Source organism: Theobroma cacao, chromosome 3 (genome assembly GCF_053813885.1).
Source record: "Theobroma cacao isolate CCN51 chromosome 3, ASM5381388v1, whole genome shotgun sequence".
Lineage (NCBI taxonomy): Eukaryota > Viridiplantae > Streptophyta > Magnoliopsida > Malvales > Malvaceae > Theobroma > Theobroma cacao.
The window spans coordinates 38,055,203-38,075,032 of NC_142641.1; the positions used below are offsets into that span (position 1 = coordinate 38,055,203).

Here is a 19,830-nt window from a genome sequence, read left to right on the forward strand (position 1 = left end):
AAAAACTTTTCCATTTTAAAATTGCATTTTTTAATTATTTAAAGCTTTAAAAAATATATTTTAGAGCTGTAAAGCTAGCGCTGGAGCCGTGCCATTTTCCAAGTACTGACATCTTCTTTGTCTTTTCAGTTAAACTAAAGTTGACTATACTAATTTAAACTAAATACCCTCTTATTTTAAGAAATCTACTGTTAATGCCACTGTAAACTTGCAACTCCGACTTATGCCTTTTGCCCAAAAAAACAGGAAAAAGGAAAAAAAAATTAAGGAAACAGAAATGTAGAAACAGCTTGGAAACCTGATATGTAGAAGAAGCAAATTATGCAGTGCTTGTCTCTCTTATTACCATAACCTTTAAACATGAGGGAGACAAAGATTTTTGTCCGTACAAATATAAGAAAACGAATCAAATTTTCACCAAAAATGAAAATGCAATGGCTTGTGTACAAGGAAGCAGTAATGTTCAATCGGAACGCCGACGGAGTTCCAAATTAAATACCAAAACTTGAGGATCATTTTCCAAATGAAAACCCTTATCATTGATTGGGAGGGAATATTGATATGTTCAAGCATACTGGAATTTGAAAGCTCGCATTAGTCAGAAGAACTGTTGCAACATTTTCGTCCACGCTCACGCTCGCAGACTACATACACAGCAGAACAGCCAATTATAATTGACTTGTGCCATTACAAACCGGAGAGGAAACAGAAACGAATAAAATCAATTTGATTTTCAGTTCCAACCAAGGTTTTATGAAACATCATACTTGTATCAGTGATGTTATTTGTGTTTTAGAAAGCAGAAAAGCAAGCCTTCTTTCCTCGAAGGACTGTTCAATCTCTTCAGGCATTTCTTCTGCTGGCTTGGTAATGAAAGGTATCGGCGGAGCTGGGGTCATGGCTGTCTGCATCGGAATAGACGCTGTTGAAGGTGTGGAGGGCACAGGAATAGGCATTGCCTTTGGTGTCGTATTCTCTTCGTCAACCAAAGAAGTTGTCTTCAAGGGAGTAGTGTATGACAGATCCTTAGTCGGAATCGTTTTCTGTAAAGTGTCACCATTATCTTCTAGCATGTTTGTCATATTGGCTTTTGATGATACTGTGGAAGAGATGGGCGAGAATGGCTTACGAACCAATGGTGACTCTAGTTCATTAGCGTTTACAGCACTGGAAGAGTGCTTTCGCACAGGAATGTCAGCAATGTCCAGGCCTCTCCTAACTGCAAAATGTTGAAAAATGTAGTAAATAAATTTTTATTGAGAATCCAGTACGTTTTGGCAAGTAACACTGAATCACTTAACACTAAGGGAGATTGGGGAGACTGCCCCAAAAAAATGGCACAAACAAAAAAGTCCTAGGTTCGCAATTTAAACTAATCGCCCTTTTAAAATATTCAAGATGCTTTGCATAGACAATTGTTGATTGTAATTTTTTTTATGAAGCAGTTAAGATGTTCTTGGTTGTAACAAGCAGAGACAGAGAACTTACCAGCTGAGTAAGCTGGAAGGGCATCATCTTGAAGGTCATTTTGAAAAATTCGCTCAGTTTTCTTACTAGGACGTGTTTGGGGAGTAGCCTTTGCAGAGTGAAGTGAATCAGGTTTATGATTGGGAAGCATTGCTCCTCCCAAGGAGACTCTTCTATTGCTTGCACCTCCAGTTGAAAACCTAGGACCCTTTTTTACACTCTGGGGCTTTGATGGGCTTGGCTTTGACCCATAGAGCGCCTCTTGCTCCGCTATTAGCTGTCCCTGAAGTTTCTTCTGGTCCTGAAGCATAAAAATAATAGTGCATGACAATTAGCTCAGTTTCAACAAGGAAAACGCCCATAATGAGTCCATAATTAGATAAAGCATGGCTCATAACTTGGTGAACTAGCATGTATACATGCACTGAGATTTGACAATAAGTTTAGAATAATGACAGACCCATACCCGCAATCTACGCCTTTCCTGCTCTTTCTCTTGTCGTAAAATAGTATACTCTTCAAGCATAGAAAGCAGACGAATCTGGATAGCGTAAAAGGGTCAGTTAGATACCAACAGTGTAAGCAAATCTAGAATATGAAGATTCAAGGGTGTAACTCGTAAGAGTACTCACACCATCATACATAAATTTGATCTCTCTCTCCTTTTCCCATGCCAGGGTCTTTGAAGCCAATGCCTCCACCATTCCTAAGTTAATATTATAAAACAACCTCAGCACTGTGTTAACTAATTCTACTTAAAATATGTAGGAAATAGAAATTGATTGGAAGGAACCTCAAAAAATTGGGCTTCATGATGTGATACCATACTCAGAAAACTAAGCTTAGCTGTGTGACATCTAAACTTTCTCAACCTTTTTTCTAGAATGTACTATATACCTGGAAGTTTATTAACCAAGGATCGAGCTTTCTCAGCACGCTTGAGTGTAAGATGAGCACCTTTTCCTGCATTGTATCGGTTTTCATCCTGTTGAATAAGAGACATTTAAATGAGGAAATTATGGTAGGATAAAAAAAATTAACACTCCGAAGAGATGACAAAAACACACACCCTGTTATATTCCTCCAGCCAACACTCCTCATCACATGCCGTCAACCATTTCTCCACCTTTTCAAGTATTTCTTTCCTGCTAAAAGCTTCCTCTTTAACCTTAGCAATTTGAAGTTCAATTTGTTCTAGTATGGTAGCAGCATCCACAGCCCCTGGATATAAAAGTAAGAAATGACATTTGGTAGGAAGAGGGGGAGCGGGGGTTGGAATTGAAATATAACTCATATTATAACGATAGCCATTAGTGTGTACCAGACTCAATAGCTTCAATGGCATCTTCTATCGCACTGTCTGAATCTGGAACCAGGTGTGTTTTTCTACAGATATCCTCTAGCTCTGATCTCTTCTTGAGGACAAGCTCTTTCATTTTGCTTGACTTTAACTCTTCCAACCGAGAAACTTCTGCCTCAACCTGCAAGTTATATCATGTTTACTTCTCTATAGTCTGCAGTAAAGCACTTACTATTACAAAATTATAGAACCAAGAGAAGCAACAGAAGATCAGTAAAAGTGGCATTAAACGTGCATCACTTACATAGTTGATGAAATCCACAGAGAGAGTGTTGGGTTCAGTAATTTCATGTTCTGAAGCAGCTATATTACAGGTAACATTCTGAAACATCTGCTGCTCCTCAATAGGTGTATCCATTAGATTCCATAACTCCAACATGGTGGTAGCAAGATCTTGAAGCTGGCAAGGGTCAAAGAATAACTATTATGGACAAGAGAAATGGAGGGCGAGAAGATTTTGCAATATACGAAAGGCTGAAATTAACATTTTTACCCTTTGCATTCTCTGTATCTTAACTTCCCGTAACTTTTTAATTGCTATAGCCAACTTCTCAATTGTATTATTGCTAATACTCCTCAATCCGTCAGAGTCTCCTAAACTAGGATGGACCTCACTAACTGTGAGCTTGAAATCCATACCCATAACCGAGCAGAGTGAGTTCAACATATGAAGGTGGTCCTGAACCTGCTTCAGACGATCACTCTGTACAAGAGAGAGATTTATCAGCGAGCTTTTGTCATGACCATACAAGGTGGAAAGTGGAAACAATAAAGAAATGAAAAACAAAAAGTTTACCTTCTCTTTTTGAAGTTCATGGAGCTGTCTATGCAATTCTTCAAGCTTCCTTAAGGATAAGTCAGTTTCATCTACAACTGTTTTCAAAGAAACTGATTCTGTGGATCCATAAATCTCATTTGTGATCTTTTGTGTTTGTTCTAAAACTTCTATGAACTGATTTCTTCTTTCGACCTTCCTTTTCCTCATCTCCTCCAATTGTGGAAGAATTTTCCTGAGCTCCTCCTTCAAGCTTCCAGAGTTTTGATCAGACTGAAAAAGTTTGACCCATAACATAAGTAAATAGCCCAATCTAATCAGAAAATTTTCATCCAGTGTTTGTTATCATTTCATTGCTGACCTGCCTAATATGCACTGGCCTCTCCCCCATTGCCGAACAGATGGCAGCAAGTTCGGCTTCAGAATCGGCAATTGTCTGTCTTAGCTGAGCTCTGCAGCGATTTGCTTGATCCACCTTTCTTCTGTATACTTCCAGGCACTCTTGTTCGAGCTCCAGCAGCATTTTATCCCTGTCAGAGTCTGTCTCCCCGACTTCATCCCAGATTATCTAATTTTTTCAAGTAATCATGGAAGTATAAATGTTAGATTGTGTTAAAATATAGAATACAAATATGACAGTTAAAAAGACATTCTTGAACTGGGAGAATAAAACTACAAAAAAAGGGGAATCATCTTGCTAAATACCTGAAGTTCGTATAGAAGGGTTCCACACGTTGTTTCCACCTGAAGAAGTGGATCATTTTTTGGAGTAGACATGATGAATAATTCCTGCCATAACCAATATCTTCACAAATCAGAAGACGTCCATAATTATAGGCACAATATAGCAAGCACAAAGAAAAAACAAGAACTGATGTTCCGGATGGTATATAAAACTGTAAAATATTGCCAACACTGGTTCGGATCAATTTTAGCTGGTAGATTGAGAACAATGAAATGGAAAAACAATGTTTCAGTCAGTTAGTAGACAACCTCAAGCTTTAAGCTTGCATTGGAACATGAAAATTGATACTTATTTCATGTTTCGAAACAAAAACATAGCTACACAAAGTCATAGGCTAAATTTATAACTGCCAAAAATGACAAACAGACAAAGTAACTTTGTTCAGGACATCTATACCTTGAAATTTAAGGATATCTCAAGACAGCAGCATCCAAGTTCGATTAAGTGGTTGTTCTGGACATTAAGAAATGTTACTAGTTTAGGCAAACACGCAGTACATAGGACTCTGGATTTTCATAGTTTTTCTAAATTAAATATAAAATGAAATCTAACCAGGAATTGACCACAAAAAAGAAAAATCTTACGATGAAAATGTCAAAGAAAAGAGAAAATGACCATTTGAAAGACATAGATGACATTTGATCCATGACCATGAGATCAACCCTAATGCCATCAAAATCTTACTATAAGACATCAACTGCAAGCGCCAAAGCTTTCGACCTAAAGTCTTGAGGTAAAGATTAATTGCATGGATTTTACTATCTTGATTACCTCTAGATAACACGCTAAATCATGATCTCCTTCCAAACATGTTAGTTATTAATCATTAGAAACTCACAATGAGCTATTATTAAATGAAGAACAGCAGATATAAGCTTTAAGCTCTCCTCATGCTTTTGTTTTTTTTTTTTTTCCCTTCAATTTCTCATCAGCCAAATATGGCAATAAGAAATTGAAGGGAAAAAAAACCAGAGCAAAAAGAAAAGAAAAGAAAAAAAGTGGAGAGATGAAGACAAACCTGAACAAAGAGAGATTGAAACGAACAATTTTTCCTCTCCAAGGTATCTTTCTGTTAGCAAGAGTGAAATTTCGTCAGAAGATGCAGGCTAACCTAAAAAACGCGAGAATTAAGGTTTGAATTTTCGATTTGCAACAAAGAGGACCAAAGGTTGAGAGAGAGAGACAGAGAGAGTGAAGGCGTTTATTGAAAAAGGACCGTTGAAGAGCGCTTGTTATGGATTTGTTATTATTGATGATAGGGATTGGATTCGCTAGGAACCCAGGCGATTTGAATTTCAAATCCCACGAGGGGGAGGCCGCGATTGTATGTACCCATCTGCACTGGATTCATACAAATTAACACCGTCGGATTATCTTATGACCCGAAATCCAGCGGTCGATAGTTGTTAGATTCACAAGCGGTAGGAGATTGGATCATGATAAGAGGCGTTAAATTTTATTGCCTACTGTGATAACTAGGACGCAATTTTAGAGAACATTTAAGATTTTGACTAGTCACCACCAGAAGAAAGGGGGGCCTTGATCCTATTGCATCCGATCCATTTCTAAGGAGTAATTACTGTATTAATTTCGGTTTTTTTTAGGTGCTTTGTAAAGGTAAATTGAAACAACAAGTTTACAACCATTTTGAATCTTATTTCTCTTTCTTTCTATCTTTTTTGTCATAAAAGAAATAAAAAAATTTGAAAAGAAAAAAAAGGAAGGTGAAATCCACGTGAATGCTGCATATAGATAAAAGGTTAGAACTGTCGTCGGACAGGAGGGTGGGTTTGTGCTGGCAAAGTGAAATTTGGTTGGAGGAAAAGACAAAAAAATTGCCGGCTGTGCTATATTACAACGAAGCTTCGCATAACACGAATACGATGAAAATCGTCAACACTCCGCCGTCCAGGGGCCTGTATAACTCTGTTTCCCACTAATAAAATCAAATTCAAAAATTGTAACAGGTCCCAACTTCTTTTGACTGTTTAACTGCATATTTGATTCATAAAATAGATAAAAATTTAAATAAAATAATTATTTTATAAGATTAAAATAAAATAATTATTTAATTTGATATAATAAATAAAATAAAATAAAAATAGTTATTATGACTTATCACATTATTTAGTTGATAAAAATAATTTTGAAATAAGAAAAGAATAAGAGGTAAAAATATTTTTTATTATTTATATTATTTTATTTTTAGATATTAATATTTTATGTATAATTTAATCATTAATATTATAAAATACTAATATATTATTTATAATTTAAATATTATTGTGATTATTTATTTTTGTTATTTTTATTTTTTAAATATTATTATTTTATAATTTATTTAAAATATTAATATTTTGATAATTTAAATATTAATATTTTATTTATGATTTAATCATTGAAATTTTAAAATATTAATATTGTATTTATAAATTAACTATAATTATGATTAAAATATTAATACTTTTAATTAATTTTTAAACTCAATATATATTTTAATATATAATTGAAAATTTAAACTCTTTATTATAATAAGATATATTTTCATCAAAAACAAAAATACTCTTTAAATAATTTAGTAAAATTTATATCAAAGGATAAAATTAAGCAATCTTTTTCTTTTTTAATAATTTAATTTTATTTTTATTAAAATTAAAATTTTAATAATTTATTATTAAGTATTAGTATAAAATTTTTATTTTTATTTTTATTTTATATTTTCACTTAAAAATTTAAAATTAATATTTTAAAATATTAATATTTTATTTATAATTAAAATATTAATATTTTTTATTTTTTAAAATGTAAAATATTAATTTTGTAAGTTTTAGTTTGTAATTTTTCAAAAAAAGTAAGGACATTTTAGTTCAAAATGTTTTGAATTATATTCTCATGAGGAGAGGTGGTATTAACTATTCCAAAGTTTAAGCTGATTTTGAGAAATTACCATTCCAAATCCTCCATAAGAGAAAATTTTTGAGAGAATAACCATTCCCCTAACCAAACTCATTGATACTGACAAGCATAAACGACAGCAGCGGGTACATGCAGAACCATAAAGAGGCAAATCTCCAGAGTGATATACAAAACAAGGCGCCACAACCTGATTTTCGGTTAAAAATGAAAGCTATACAGAAAGAACAGCAATTTATTTCTCCAAAATTATGAATTTAATATTGTTATTGGTCGATCAGGCATCACAAAAATGCAAATAGCTCTCAATATTCCAATCCGCTACAACAGTTAATTTATCTCCCAAACTCCCTTCTATAAGCGGAAAATGGAATATATGTAAGGGTATAAACAAAAGGACTGGCTCTCCCTCACTCTAACCACAAAATAAATCTCACTAAATAAGCTACTGTTTCGATTACAAAAGCACAATCAAGTGGAAATTTGCTGACCGAAACCCCATCAATCTTCTGATGAAAAGTTTTGGTCGCCCTTAAATTCTCTTCTTATAATTTCGAGCACAAGTTCATTCCAGGTATCAACAGGACCTGGCATGCACCAGTGCAAGCAATCTTGAGGTGGAGGCTTTCCATCTGGGCCACGTTTTGTGATCTTATGTGGGTCTGGGTTCCTATATGGGCCAGGATGCCCGTCATGGCGATAGCCGAAGACTTCCGTAATATCCATCAACCTCAACTTGGACTTATTTGTCGCCTTCTTGACAGCACGTTTAAAACCCATCACCTGTTTCTTGTGCATTATATTTGTAAAGCCATTCTCCACTAACTCACCAGTTGCAAGAGGCTTTACTTTTCCTGTGCATGATCCACCGGTATTCCAGGCTCCACCCTCATAATGATCAGGAGAAAAGGAACGCAGGATAGTCAGGCCTGTGTAATTAGGATGTGTAAGAATAGCAGACAGACTTGTCTCAACAGATATCCCAAATGCATCAATATTATTGATTTTCATAGGCCGAGAACGATCTGGCCACCATAGCTGTCCTCCTACAATCTCATTTTTCAAGATATAGACAGACTGCTTGGCAAACCAATGGCCAGAAGAAATAACAATCACATCAAAGTTTGGGATGAATTCCATGAAGCTATTATCAGGAGCATCAAGGTGCAGCTTGGAAACACCCTCTGGAGCGAAGTCAAACTTTTCAGAAGAATGATGGACAAGCCAAGAGGACCATATCCGGACAATCATTACAGATGTCGACCTGAAATGCCATCGTTGCATCTTCCGGTTGCCTCGATTTTTTGGAACTTCAACCTGAAATCATCCCATAACTTTTTTCATGAGAACCCAGTCCTATGGTAGAAAAGAGCCAAAAAATAAGGATACACACAATATAAACGTAGTTTATCACACCTAAGAGTACAGAGCGCTAGAAAATAACTAAAATATTTACTAATGGTGACAATTTATAACACCTCTAGCCACATAAGCCTATCACACAGCTACAACCAACCCATTCCTGAACACACCATTGTTCTATTATTTCAAAGCCAGGAAGAAATTACTAAAAGTGAAACAATGGGCTAAGAGAATCAACAAATTTAGAAAAAGTATGGTGCAAAATTGCCCCAAAGACTGTGCAACAATTTTTTGTTCAGAAATAACTGGCATTTTAAGAAATACAGATACTTGCCTGCCACAGAAGACACAGCATTGATTCCATCTGATTTCGAGCAACAGAATCACCAATGAAAGCAAGCGTCTTTCCTCTCATCAACTCCAGAAACTTCTTGGCATCAAATCGCGGGAGGTCACATTTAGAGGGTTTCCAACGCCAATTCTCATATTCCTTGTCAGGCCTCCCATTACCCTGACAGTTCTGCATCTGTGTTAGTACAGGGCAAGAGTTGTTGGTGTATAACGGCCCTTGTGGATCATAGAACCAATTTCCGTGGTACAGGTCACAGCCTAGGGAGCAACCAATCAAATTGAGTATCAGAATCTCAATTGAGAGAGTGGAGAGAAAAGGTAGGATGCAAATACATTAGGAGGAACACTTCAAAGCAAACATTGTATTTATAAAGACAAGAGGTCAATTGGGATCAATATAGCTGATTGAATGTATATGCATATCTTTCTCTCTCTCTCTCTCTTTTTCTTTGTAAATTATGAGATATTTCTAATAGCAGTTTATCAGCACATCAAGAAAATTACTGTTAAATTGAAAAAAGTATATTACAGATTGTACTTCAATGTTCAAATGCATCCATTTCAGGACATTGCAACATAAATGGGTAATGGACCACAAAACATTTCACTACTCACATACTCTGAGGGATTAAAACAGAAGCAAGACAGTAAGACTTGAAGATACTTGACAATCAATTACGTATTGATAAATAAACCATGTAACAGCAAGCTGCCATGTTAGAGACCCAGCATAAACCTTGTGAGAAAACATGATTAACCAACATTAATAAGTTCCTAATATGTTTCCAGCAAAAGATGCAGATTCCACCTCTACATAGCAAAAACAATCAAACAAATATGTATGGCAGATAATACTTTATCTGAAATCAGATGTTATGTAAAAACAAGTGCAAAAGGAGCACTACCTGAATCAACTGAATTGATCTCAGATGCTTTGCTAGATGCAGAACTGGAAGTGCCCACCTCATTTTCCGCTGATCTAAGAGACGGTTCTGGAAGCTCTACAGGTTTCTCTGGCATCTCCTTACTTTTTGAATCAACTAGTGAATCTTTGGAACTAATAGGCAGTTCTACATTAGACTCAGATGGCAAAGAATCCTTAGCAACAGAAGATGTAATAGATACTCGTGCATTTCCACTATTATCAACAACGAAAGAACTATTGGAACTCAACACAGGTGCTTTCAAATTTGACCCAGATGATGAATTCTTATCAACAAAATCTACATCATTAACAGCACTTTGATTAAAGCCAGAAGCAGGCAAAACTATTTTCCTATCAACACTATAAAAATACCCTCTAACAGTAGAACCAATTGGATACGAAACTAGAAGCCAAGAAGCAAAAATCAAGAACATAGCTAGTACTGCCAATGAGGCTGCAATGGAGGAAAGGCTCCGCGGGAATGCAGCCATTTTAGGAGAGCCTTTTGGGGAAGCCAATGACATGGTTTCCTTATTAGGTAAAGTCCTATAAAGATTCGTGTAACATGGATCCTTTGAAGAACAACCAACCAACTAACTAACTGCCGATGATCGAAATCTTCCTTTGATGAATCTGAGAATTGTTGTTTTGAAAATGACCCACCAACAAGGGACTTCGAAATTGGTAACTAAATGCATGCGAATCGGTTTATAGACCCAAACCGACTTTTTCCTTCCTATACAAGAAGGGAGAAATTTTTTTCCAAAGTTTATTGAATCTTCTTCCCTAATTGAGACTATCAGCTAAATCCCATTCACGAATCTCAGAACAGCACGCTTTTCTTGAAGAGACTTGAATTCCTCCTTCTACCCTGAGAAAACAAGATAAATCTCACACTTAAGGAGGAAAAAACCAAAATCAGAAACTAAAAACCGTGATTCAGATGGTAATAGATTGAACTCGGAAATTCACATCTAAAAAGGAAAAGCTTTAATTTATCAAGCAAATAGAAATCTTTCAAGATCCTTCCAAAAATGAAACTTTTATGTTTGACGATAAGCACATTAATTAAACATTAATTGAATATCTAAAAGAAGCTCCGCATTAATCAAAATCCAAAAAACAAAAATCCTTTGATTTGAAAAGAAGAAAGAAAATATAAGGAAGGAATAAAAATCTGAAATTCAGCTCGGAACTTACAGTGTTCGTATAACAGAGAGGAGGATTTGGTGACGGAATGGTGAATTCTTTTGGCGCGAGGTTAGAGAGAGCACAATCGGCACGGATAAAGCGAGGGTAATTAAGGGAAAATCTTGGATCGGGTGGAGTGAATTTTATTATATTTGAGGGCGTTAATGCTGAGGATTTTATGCCGCACAGTATTTCTCTTTGTTCCCTGCAACTCCCCAGTTGCCTTGTTTTTCACTATTTCTCAGCCAGAAACAAGGTACAAGGTCTTAAATTACCGGAGTACCCATGGTTCCGGGTTTCAAGGGTTTCTTTTTCCTCCGATGCCCAACGTTCTGATTTATGAATCTGTGTAATTATTACAACTCCTCACTTACGTACGTCAGCAAGCTTGGTTGTTTATAGTAATCTTTTCCATTTCTTTCCAAAAAAAAAAAAAACAACTGATTTAAGATTATCTTTTATCGGTTGTCCTGTGAATTTTTTGAGTGTAATTTTATGACAATTTTTAAAATTAAAAAAGAAAATAAAGCAAATGAATAAGCTTAACAAGTAATTTTGATATTGACAAAAAAATAAAAGGAAATTGAAGACTTGACTTTTTTAAATGTTTAAAAAGGATAAATTGAGTCATTCCAACTTAAATTCTTTAAATTTAAATTAATAGATTAGACGTTAGAATAGTCTATTCAATCGATTGTATTAATAGCATCCATATTCAAGATAATCGGTTTTCATTTTATTTGAATTTACTTTGACCTTATCAAAACTATAATAACTTGTAAAATAATAGATAGAAAAAAGAAACCTCACTTTTCATTGTAGAGTATTATTGAATTGTTAATGGTTTTTTGTCTAATAAACTCCTTTTGTAAATCAATACTCTTTTTGGTGTTCTATCATGATAAAGGGTTGAAAACCATCATAGTTCGACTTTTTGTGGTCAGAATTTCTTTAATTGTGAACTTAATTATTTTAAATATTTAAATAAACTAAATCTTAACTAAAATATACTTGAAAATTATTTTATTCAAAGTTTTGAAGATTCTCTTTTATTCGAAATCACCTTAAGATTTTAGAATAGTGTTGTGTCTTGTTTTTTGGGCAATAAAAATATTTTTTTTGAATTTTAATTAATAATAGTTTATAAAAGAATATCAAACTCAAAATATTTTATTAAAAAAATCAAGCTTAGACATTGATCATAAATTGATTAATTGTTTAAGCTACTTATTTTTCTAAAAAATTAGTAAGCTAACAGTACGATGAGAATTTGAGCTAACCTTTAAGGTCAAAGTTAAAATTGATTTTTGTATTATATCAATTTTAAGATTTAATTCTTTTAATTTCAACAAATTTAATCATTATACTTGTATCATATGTTGAATTAAAAATAATTATTTAAAATCTTTTTTTTTTTGCCAGCAAGATGGTTACTTAATTTTTTTTTTATTTTTAATAATTAATTATTATAATTATAACAAACAAAAAAAGGCTAAATAATTATTCGGGCAACAAAAAATCCATTTAGCCAAAATAATCCCTTGTCAATAAATTTAATGATTGAATATTACAACGTTAAATACTATCCTCAATCTAATATTTAATATAAAAATAGAATTTGAATTTGCTGAAATTGCGGTACATAATTTAAATCCTTGATATTGGGATATTACAAAAACCAATTTTGGACTAGAAACCTCATCCTTAATTGTTTCAAACTTCCCGCTTAGTAAAAATCAACCTTCAAAGATGGTTTTAAGAGGGTCGTTCCGTAATTTGCAATTGACGCATTTTTGTCTCTCTCTTAATGAATCTTGTCTTGTGCCATTGTGCTTAATAGTTGTAAAAACGGTGGCGTGTGGGGTCCACACGGCTTTTCGGGTGACAAGTGTAGATTGAACGAGCCGCTAAAATGCTCCTTCATTTAAAGGTGCCGCTCAACGCCAATTGGGCCAATAAGGGCCGACCTTCGTCTGACCTAGGGCAAGTATTGGCCGGAGCATTGAAATTATCTAAACAGACGGAACATTCATTCCTTCACCCTCAAAATTACTGAACATCTTACGAGGATATCCAAAGGAAAAATTTATCCTTAACAAACACGTTTTCGATTTTGCCAACATAATTATTTCTTCATCTTTTAACTCGATAAAGAAAAACTTACCTTAAGTCCTTAACTACGGTTCATAACATTTAAATTAATAATATAAAAATTATGATATTGTCAAATCGTATAAGAAGATTTTCAATGATTCCTGATCGAAATAATTCTTATTTTATCTATTTTGTCGTATAAAATAAGTAAATTTGCTTTGAGTTTTAATGCAATTAGATTGAATTTTGGTTTTTTGATTTAATAAATAATATAATACTTCATTGAAATTCAAAATTTTTAACCTAATACTTAAAAAATATTTAATATAATGTTCAAAAAAGCTTATAAATTATTTAAGAAATTCAAATAAGCTTTTATATTTTTATTACGTTTAATCAAACCCATATATTTTTATTTTGAATCAAATATTTATAGCTATTAATTAAAATGTCATTTGTTATTTTATATATTTATGATATTGATATGACAAATATGTGAAAAGTAAAAAATGCCATACAATTATGTTATCGTGTTATATTAGCATGTCATATCGTCATTAATTATAATATATTACCATGTCATACAATCATCAATTATGACATGTCACGTAAGCACTATATAATATAAAATCACAAATGATATTTTGATTAAGTCAATTATTAATTATATATGCTTATTTGACTAAAGATAAAAAAATAAAATTTTAAGAATAAATTAGGTACTTTTTTAGATATTATGTCAAAAAAATTTAAATAAGTTTTTATTTTTTAAAATAATTATTATAATTTTATTTTAAATTAAATAATTATTTATTACTGACGATTGATTAACTGTTATTAAAAATATCACTTTTTATTTTATATTATATGATGCTGACGTGATATTTTGACATGATTTAATAGATATGACATGATAATATAACTAAACGATATTTTCACCTCTATATCAATATTGTGTGGTATAAAAAATGATAAGTATTATTTTGATTAATGATAGTTAGTGAACTATTAGTAAAAAAAATTATTTAACTCAAAACAAAAATATAAAAAATTAATTAAATAAAATAAAAAATAAAAAATTATTTAAAAAACATCACTAATTGATGAGACTTTTAAATTCAAATCTTTTCGAAATTAATCTATCCAAATCCATCTTCGCACAAGAAGAAAAGTCAGGAGGCCCAAATTTGAAGTATGGGCATAGTGATGCTAATGGGCCCAAGAGCTTCATAGACTATCTCGCTCCATCGGGTCACAAAGGACTTCGCAGGCCAGTACGATCATTTCTATCGATTTTCTTTCCCTTTAGCCCCCCAAAAGACAAATTTCGGAACTCAACGTCCATTTCCACGGCTCAATCTATCCGCTCCGAGAAAGTGAGTGCTCACTTGTCTCAGCCGAGAGTCTGCGTGAGAGTCTGAGACGCCACTCAAAACCAAATTTATAAACTACCATGAATTCATAAACTATTTTCGTTTCTCTTCAAAATCTCCATTATCTGTTTTTTGTTTCCTTTTAAATGGCTACCTACAGGCTCTCGTTTCTCCCGATTTCGATTTCCGCTAGCCAGTCTCTCCCTTCTAAACGCCACGATTTTCGTCTATCCCTTCCTCTGAGCTCTCTCTATGGCAACAAGCTTTTACTTAAAACCTCCGATTTGAGCCTTTTCGTTACCAAGCACCATTCCTCAACCACCGCCACGGTGTCTTTTAGCCTCCCAACTGCGTAAGTTTGTACTAGATTTCTGCAATTTTACTTATTATTATTTCGGATAAATTCGAGAATTACCCATTGTTTTAAACCCATTCTTTTTCTTGATTTTCTTTTGCAGGAAACCGGAGAGGGCACCTTCCGAGAAATCCCCAAAGTGAGTTAACAGTACTGTCGAATAATATGCTCATTTACGTATGTAAACGTATTGTACATGTATATATACGCGCATATTTGGGGATTAAGCGAGATTCTGTATTGTATTGATGGTTAGGCTTCTGTTTGTGAATAATTGTTTGGAATTGGGTCATTGTGGTGGTTAGATGGTCGGCAAGATCGATAAAGTCCTTTGCAATGGCAGAATTGGAGGCAAGGAAGCTCAAGTATCCAAATACCGGAACCGAAGCGCTTCTTATGGGAATTCTGGTCGAGGGTTAGTAATTTCTTTTGCTCTTTTAGTTCACTACTTGCTGTTGTAGTATCATATAACACACTTCAAAAAGTTCTTTAGAAAAGTTTCTTATGGATTTCTAAGAAAACCCGTTTCCTTTGGGACTTTTGCTGAAGAAGTGTGGCTTCATAGCAGCCCCATTTGTAATTGTTTCCCATAAGATTGTACATAAGTGAGAAGGTGAGTTAGGTGGACTTTATGTTGAATAATTTTAGCAGTTACATCCCCAATTTGGTTAGCAATGGTAAGAGACAAGCATTCTCAGTTTTTCACTTATGCAGTGTTGATTATTGATGCTGAATTTTCCAGAAATTCTGGGACCAGGCATCATTTGTCTGCAGATTAAACACTTAGATTACTTTTCCTCATATGTTATTGTTTCTATTATCTTCAAGTCATTGAATGATGAATTTATTATGCACACTTATGGGTTCTTAATTTGTTTTGGATGATCACAGTATGCGCTATGAAACAGAACTTCTATATAAATAACCTGTGCTCTTAAAGCTAAGGAAGTAGGTAAGAGGTGTGAAATTATTCTGTTGGGGAATGTAACTTGATATTCTGCTTAAAGCAAGGTAAATCCACCCCAGCCGCCATCTGTAGAAAGGAAAGATATATTGTGAATGAGTTAATATAGACTAAAAACATATATTATGTGTAAAATTAAAAGATGATGTCATACAGTCTCTCCTTTAATCTCTTTGGTGTTTGATAACTTATCTAATGTTTGTGTTATGCTCTTTTACCCGGTGTATGTCTGAAATGCCACTTTTTCATGTACAGGAACAAGCCAAGCTGCAAAATTTTTGAGGGATAATGGAATCACGCTTTTCAAGGTGCGAGAGGAAACAGTGAACTTACTTGGAAAGTCGGATATGTATTTTTTCAGTCCTGAACATCCTCCATTGACTGAACAAGCTCAAAGGGCACTTGATTGGGCTGTTGATGAAAAACTAAAGTCAGGTAAAATGATTTTTCTGATTCTTCATTTGTTACATTTATTATGCCATACAGAATTTTAGACAGTAGTTGAGTTGGTTATGTAATATGTGTTAGGATCGGCATGGACACATGGTGTAGCTTGATAAATGCAAATTTATTATGGTTAAACACCTAGCAAAATTTTGGTGTGGAGCTGATCAAATTCTTGTAGTAGTTATTTTTCAACTTTCAAAGGCAATTGGTTTAAAGGGGATTTATGTTGAATTGATGGAAGCTTTGAAGACTGATTTGAAGATTAAAGCTAAAATATAACTTTTAAATCAACAAATCTCGTGCGATTAAGTGGAATATTAGTCGCTGCTAATTAAATATGGAGGTGGGAGTTCTAGATCTTGGGTTCCACAGCAGTCAGTTTGTCCTTCATAACTATGGTTTTTGACATTATCAGAAATGAGGAGGATGCAATAAATTTTCAGTTCCCTTTTAAGGAAGTTGCCAGGTTGCAGAAATTAATCAAGCAAGACAAATGACCTGCACTTCATGTTTACTGATTTCCTGACAGTTGAGTGGAATCTAAATCTCAAAAGTAAGCAGACTATGATTCTTAAGTTTAATGACTGTTCTAATATTAAAATATAAGGATGGCACTTGCCCTTTCGTTTCCTTTTGCATGATGTGTATGAGTGAATTGGCTTGTGTTAATTTTGAAGTTCATGATGTACAAGTTTTAAAATCATGTGAAGCAGTTAAACACTAAACTACCCTATCAGACTTAATAAGATCTCTACAGGAGCTAACATTTGCCTGTGCCAAACTCCATATTTCTTCAACAGCTTCTTTTTTCCTCCTTGCTCCATATTTCTAAATGTTTGAGATTCGGTATGAACTGAGTAGGCTGTAGTGAATAATGTAGGTTTTTTTGCATTATGTTATTCCTTATTTCAATCTGGCTATTATCTCATCATCTTTGAACTGTTGTACCTTCATATCTAATTGAGATCATTGTGGCAAGTGCAGGTGAAAGTGGAGAAATAACCACAACTTACTTGCTCCTTGGTATTTGGTCAGAAAAAGAATCAGCCGGCTACAAGATCTTGGCCACTTTAGGTTTTAATGATGAGAAAGCCAAAGAACTTACAAAATATGTAAGTTTAAAGACATCTCTTTTTAATCATCGAGCAAGAGCCTTAGCAGTGTTGTCATTGACATGTATTTGTTTATTTCATGCAGATTAACGAGGATATTGTTTTGAATTATAAGTAGGAGGTCAAAAGGTTTTCTGAATTTTCCAAGTTTGTACCAGCTATGAGACATCTTCCAAATGGTAGATACTTCTTGGTGGAGCAAGTAATGTAACTTATGATGGTTTTCTACCCTCGTTAGTGGTTCAAAGTTCCAACATCAATACCTTTTTGTTTTTGGGGAATTAACGAGAAATGTTAGAGCTTTATTTTTTCTCATGAACGCATAAACTGTCTGCGGCAATGATGCATTTTCTTGCTGCTTCTCCAATTTGCTTGAGTTAGATCTTCATCTTTGTATTACAAGTGGATTGTATCCACAACCTTCTCCTCTTTTCTCAACTAATCCGAATGACTGGGAGACCTTTTTGGGATCGATGGAGGTGAATCCTTTTCAAAAATAACATTTGGGGTTAAAGTATGATGCATCTGGTTACTCTACCCTATTTGTTTTTCTTTTTCCTCTCCAGCTTATTTTATTTTTTAAACTCAATAGGTCAAATAAAGTTAAAGATAAAAGGAGAATTGAATTTTAAACCTTAATTATGATTTTTTATTAAATCGGACTAAAAAAAAAGTACTCAAATTAATGTCATACACATAATATTTGTTTTATCAGCGTATTAATCTCATAATGAGTGCCTACTACCTAGTAGAATAATTGAATAATCAAATTTCAACTTAATGATGTAGCCGTGGCCCTTCCGGCGCAATGAAATAAAGAGAAATCTTTTCCAAAATAAAAAAAATAAAAAATAAACCTGAAAAGATTTTATTCAGTTTCACCATCCATTTTTTACAGAGTTGTTTTCCGTTACCGGCTTGCCATTTTCTTTTGAGGAAATTGTGAGAGAAGGACTTCGTGATAAGGTGATTTCAGAAATAACCACTCATATAAAATTATCTGTTTCTAGCCAAAAATAAACATAAGTAGATCAAAATGCCCTTAAAAACATCGATTCAAATAAATGCTCAGCTGTTTGAGCTATCCGCCTCCCGCCAGAGAGAAAATGAAAAACATTAAAAATAAATGCGCGTAGCTGTTTGGGGTCGGTCATCTTTCTCTGTCTCAACTCTGGCAAGTCTCTGTCGAGCACCATCGTTGTCAGCTCTCTCAGATCTTTGAACTGTATGAGCTCTGTCAACTCTCTGTTGAGCACCATCGTCATCGGGCTGTGGTCTATCTCTCGACATTTGGCGACATTGTCGTAGATTAACACACCCTATAGCAGAGATGACATCAAGGTACCTGTTATTGGGTTTATTTCTGCAACACACTTAAATTTTTGAAACATTTGGTGTAAATGATAAGATGGATTAGAAACATTGCCCAGAGTTGTTACACGCCATGCATCTATAACATGAGTGAACTGTTATTTTAACGTGTCACAGCTGTTACTGGCGTGTTGTGGGTTAACTAGTTATTTGGGTTGTTAGCGTGTCACGGCTGTTCCTGGGGTGTGGTGAGTTAACTGAATTTATGGGTTTTTGGCGTGTCATGGTTGTTCCTGGTGTGTCGTGGGTTAACTGGTTTTTTGGATTTTTAGCATGTCACGGATGTTGGTGTAACCAGTCAATAATTACAGTGATTGGCGTGTCACGACAGTGATGCATGGCGTGTCACGATACTGATGCATGGCGTGTCACGACATTTGACTTGATATGCATGACATGTTACAACATTTTACGTTATTTGCATGGCGTGTAACAACACGACTGACAAATTCTTTATCACGGCATGTATTGTGTAAAATGATTGACAATTTTTTTTTTCAAAATTTCAATGGGGTTCCAATAGTGCGACTTGTGATAAGACACGGTGGTCAGTGGGTGGATGGCATTTACAAAGGTGGTGAGTCACAAATGCGGGGGGTTAGGAGTGATTTGTCGTTTGTGGGCTTGATGAAGCTGGTTGAAGATGTTGTTGGGTAAACTCAGAAATTGACGAGATTGAGTTACATACATTGATCAGTACACCCGGAGAGTTATCACGGCCAATTATCAAGGACGATGAGGATGTTGCATTAATTTTGTTAGAACAGAGGAATGTTCCGGTTGTGTATGTCAGCATTAAGGGACACCAAACAAATGTTATGTCACATGGAGAAGTTGGACAACATGGTAATCAGCTCAATCAAAATGAGATTTACAATGCTTCACATATACCATAGCATTCGGTCCGTAACCCACAACAATAGCAATTAAGGTACGCACAAGAGTTTGTGCAGCCCGGTAGACAGACGACATTCACAGAACAGTTGGCTGCACAATTTCGATCAAGATGTGCATCAAACCAATTT

General features: G+C 34.3%; 3 protein-coding genes across 5 annotated transcripts; 1 reads left to right on the top strand and 2 right to left on the bottom strand.

Annotated features, from left to right (window-relative positions):
• Nucleotides 1–562: 562 nt before the first annotated feature.
• Nucleotides 563–5,587, bottom strand: PLE (Microtubule associated protein (MAP65/ASE1) family protein). Of its 3 annotated transcripts, none has more exons than XM_088804994.1 (14): nt 5,366–5,587; nt 4,308–4,391; nt 3,964–4,170; nt 3,624–3,875; nt 3,321–3,530; nt 3,072–3,227; nt 2,789–2,948; nt 2,537–2,688; nt 2,365–2,452; nt 2,100–2,173; nt 1,934–2,008; nt 1,489–1,768; nt 1,134–1,219; nt 563–1,043 (listed from the first exon to the last, which is right to left on the bottom strand). In XM_088804994.1, exons 2-14 carry the CDS (start codon nt 4,377–4,379, stop codon nt 762–764), a joined length of 2,094 nt encoding a protein of 697 aa, XP_088661120.1. In that variant the 5' UTR covers nt 4,380–4,391; nt 5,366–5,587; the 3' UTR covers nt 563–761. The 3 variants fall into 3 exon arrangements, with proteins under 3 accessions (XP_088661120.1, XP_017972905.2, XP_017972904.2); XM_018117416.2 differs by adding an exon at nt 4,744–4,800 and having other exon boundaries at nt 563–1,219; nt 5,366–5,585; XM_018117415.2 differs by having other exon boundaries at nt 563–1,219; nt 5,366–5,585.
• A 1,888-nt stretch (nt 5,588–7,475) lies between these two features.
• YLS7 (trichome birefringence-like protein (DUF828)) lies at nt 7,476–11,427 on the bottom strand. The gene is made up of 4 exons (XM_007038406.3): nt 11,099–11,427; nt 9,879–10,769; nt 8,957–9,231; nt 7,476–8,577 (listed from the first exon to the last, which is right to left on the bottom strand). The coding sequence occupies exons 2-4, from the start codon at nt 10,420–10,422 to the stop codon at nt 7,762–7,764; spliced, it is 1,635 nt and encodes a 544-aa protein (XP_007038468.3). The 5' UTR covers nt 10,423–10,769; nt 11,099–11,427; the 3' UTR covers nt 7,476–7,761.
• Nucleotides 11,428–14,519: 3,092 nt separating this feature from the next.
• On the top strand, nt 14,520–17,951 carry LOC18605415 (Double Clp-N motif protein). Its single transcript, XM_007038409.3, has 6 exons — nt 14,520–14,908; nt 15,015–15,050; nt 15,217–15,326; nt 16,131–16,310; nt 17,307–17,434; nt 17,520–17,951. The coding sequence occupies exons 1-6, from the start codon at nt 14,703–14,705 to the stop codon at nt 17,550–17,552; spliced, it is 693 nt and encodes a 230-aa protein (XP_007038471.3). The 5' UTR covers nt 14,520–14,702; the 3' UTR covers nt 17,553–17,951.
• Nucleotides 17,952–19,830: the final 1,879 nt, after the last annotated feature.

Excerpts from the sequence above, each read along its gene's own strand:
- PLE (XM_018117415.2), bottom strand. The coding sequence starts at position 4,379 with ATGTCTACTCCAAAAAATGATCCACTTCTTCAGGTGGAAACAACGTGT. Across the intron at positions 3,228-3,320 it reads AGATACAGAGAATGCAAAGG|CTTCAAGATCTTGCTACCAC; the intron begins GTAAAAATGTTA and ends GACCCTTGCCAG. Across the intron at positions 2,689-2,788 it reads CATTGAAGCTATTGAGTCTG|GGGCTGTGGATGCTGCTACC; the intron begins GTACACACTAAT and ends TTTTATATCCAG.
- YLS7 (XM_007038406.3), bottom strand. The coding sequence starts at position 10,422 with ATGTCATTGGCTTCCCCAAAAGGCTCTCCTAAAATGGCTGCATTCCCG. Across the intron at positions 9,232-9,878 it reads GATCAATTCAGTTGATTCAG|GCTGTGACCTGTACCACGGA; the intron begins GTAGTGCTCCTT and ends GTTGCTCCCTAG. Across the intron at positions 8,578-8,956 it reads TGCTGTGTCTTCTGTGGCAG|GTTGAAGTTCCAAAAAATCG; the intron begins GCAAGTATCTGT and ends GGATGATTTCAG.
- LOC18605415 (XM_007038409.3), top strand. The coding sequence starts at position 14,703 with ATGGCTACCTACAGGCTCTCGTTTCTCCCGATTTCGATTTCCGCTAGC. Across the intron at positions 14,909-15,014 it reads TCTTTTAGCCTCCCAACTGC|GAAACCGGAGAGGGCACCTT; the intron begins GTAAGTTTGTAC and ends TTTCTTTTGCAG. Across the intron at positions 16,311-17,306 it reads TGATGAAAAACTAAAGTCAG|GTGAAAGTGGAGAAATAACC; the intron begins GTAAAATGATTT and ends TGGCAAGTGCAG.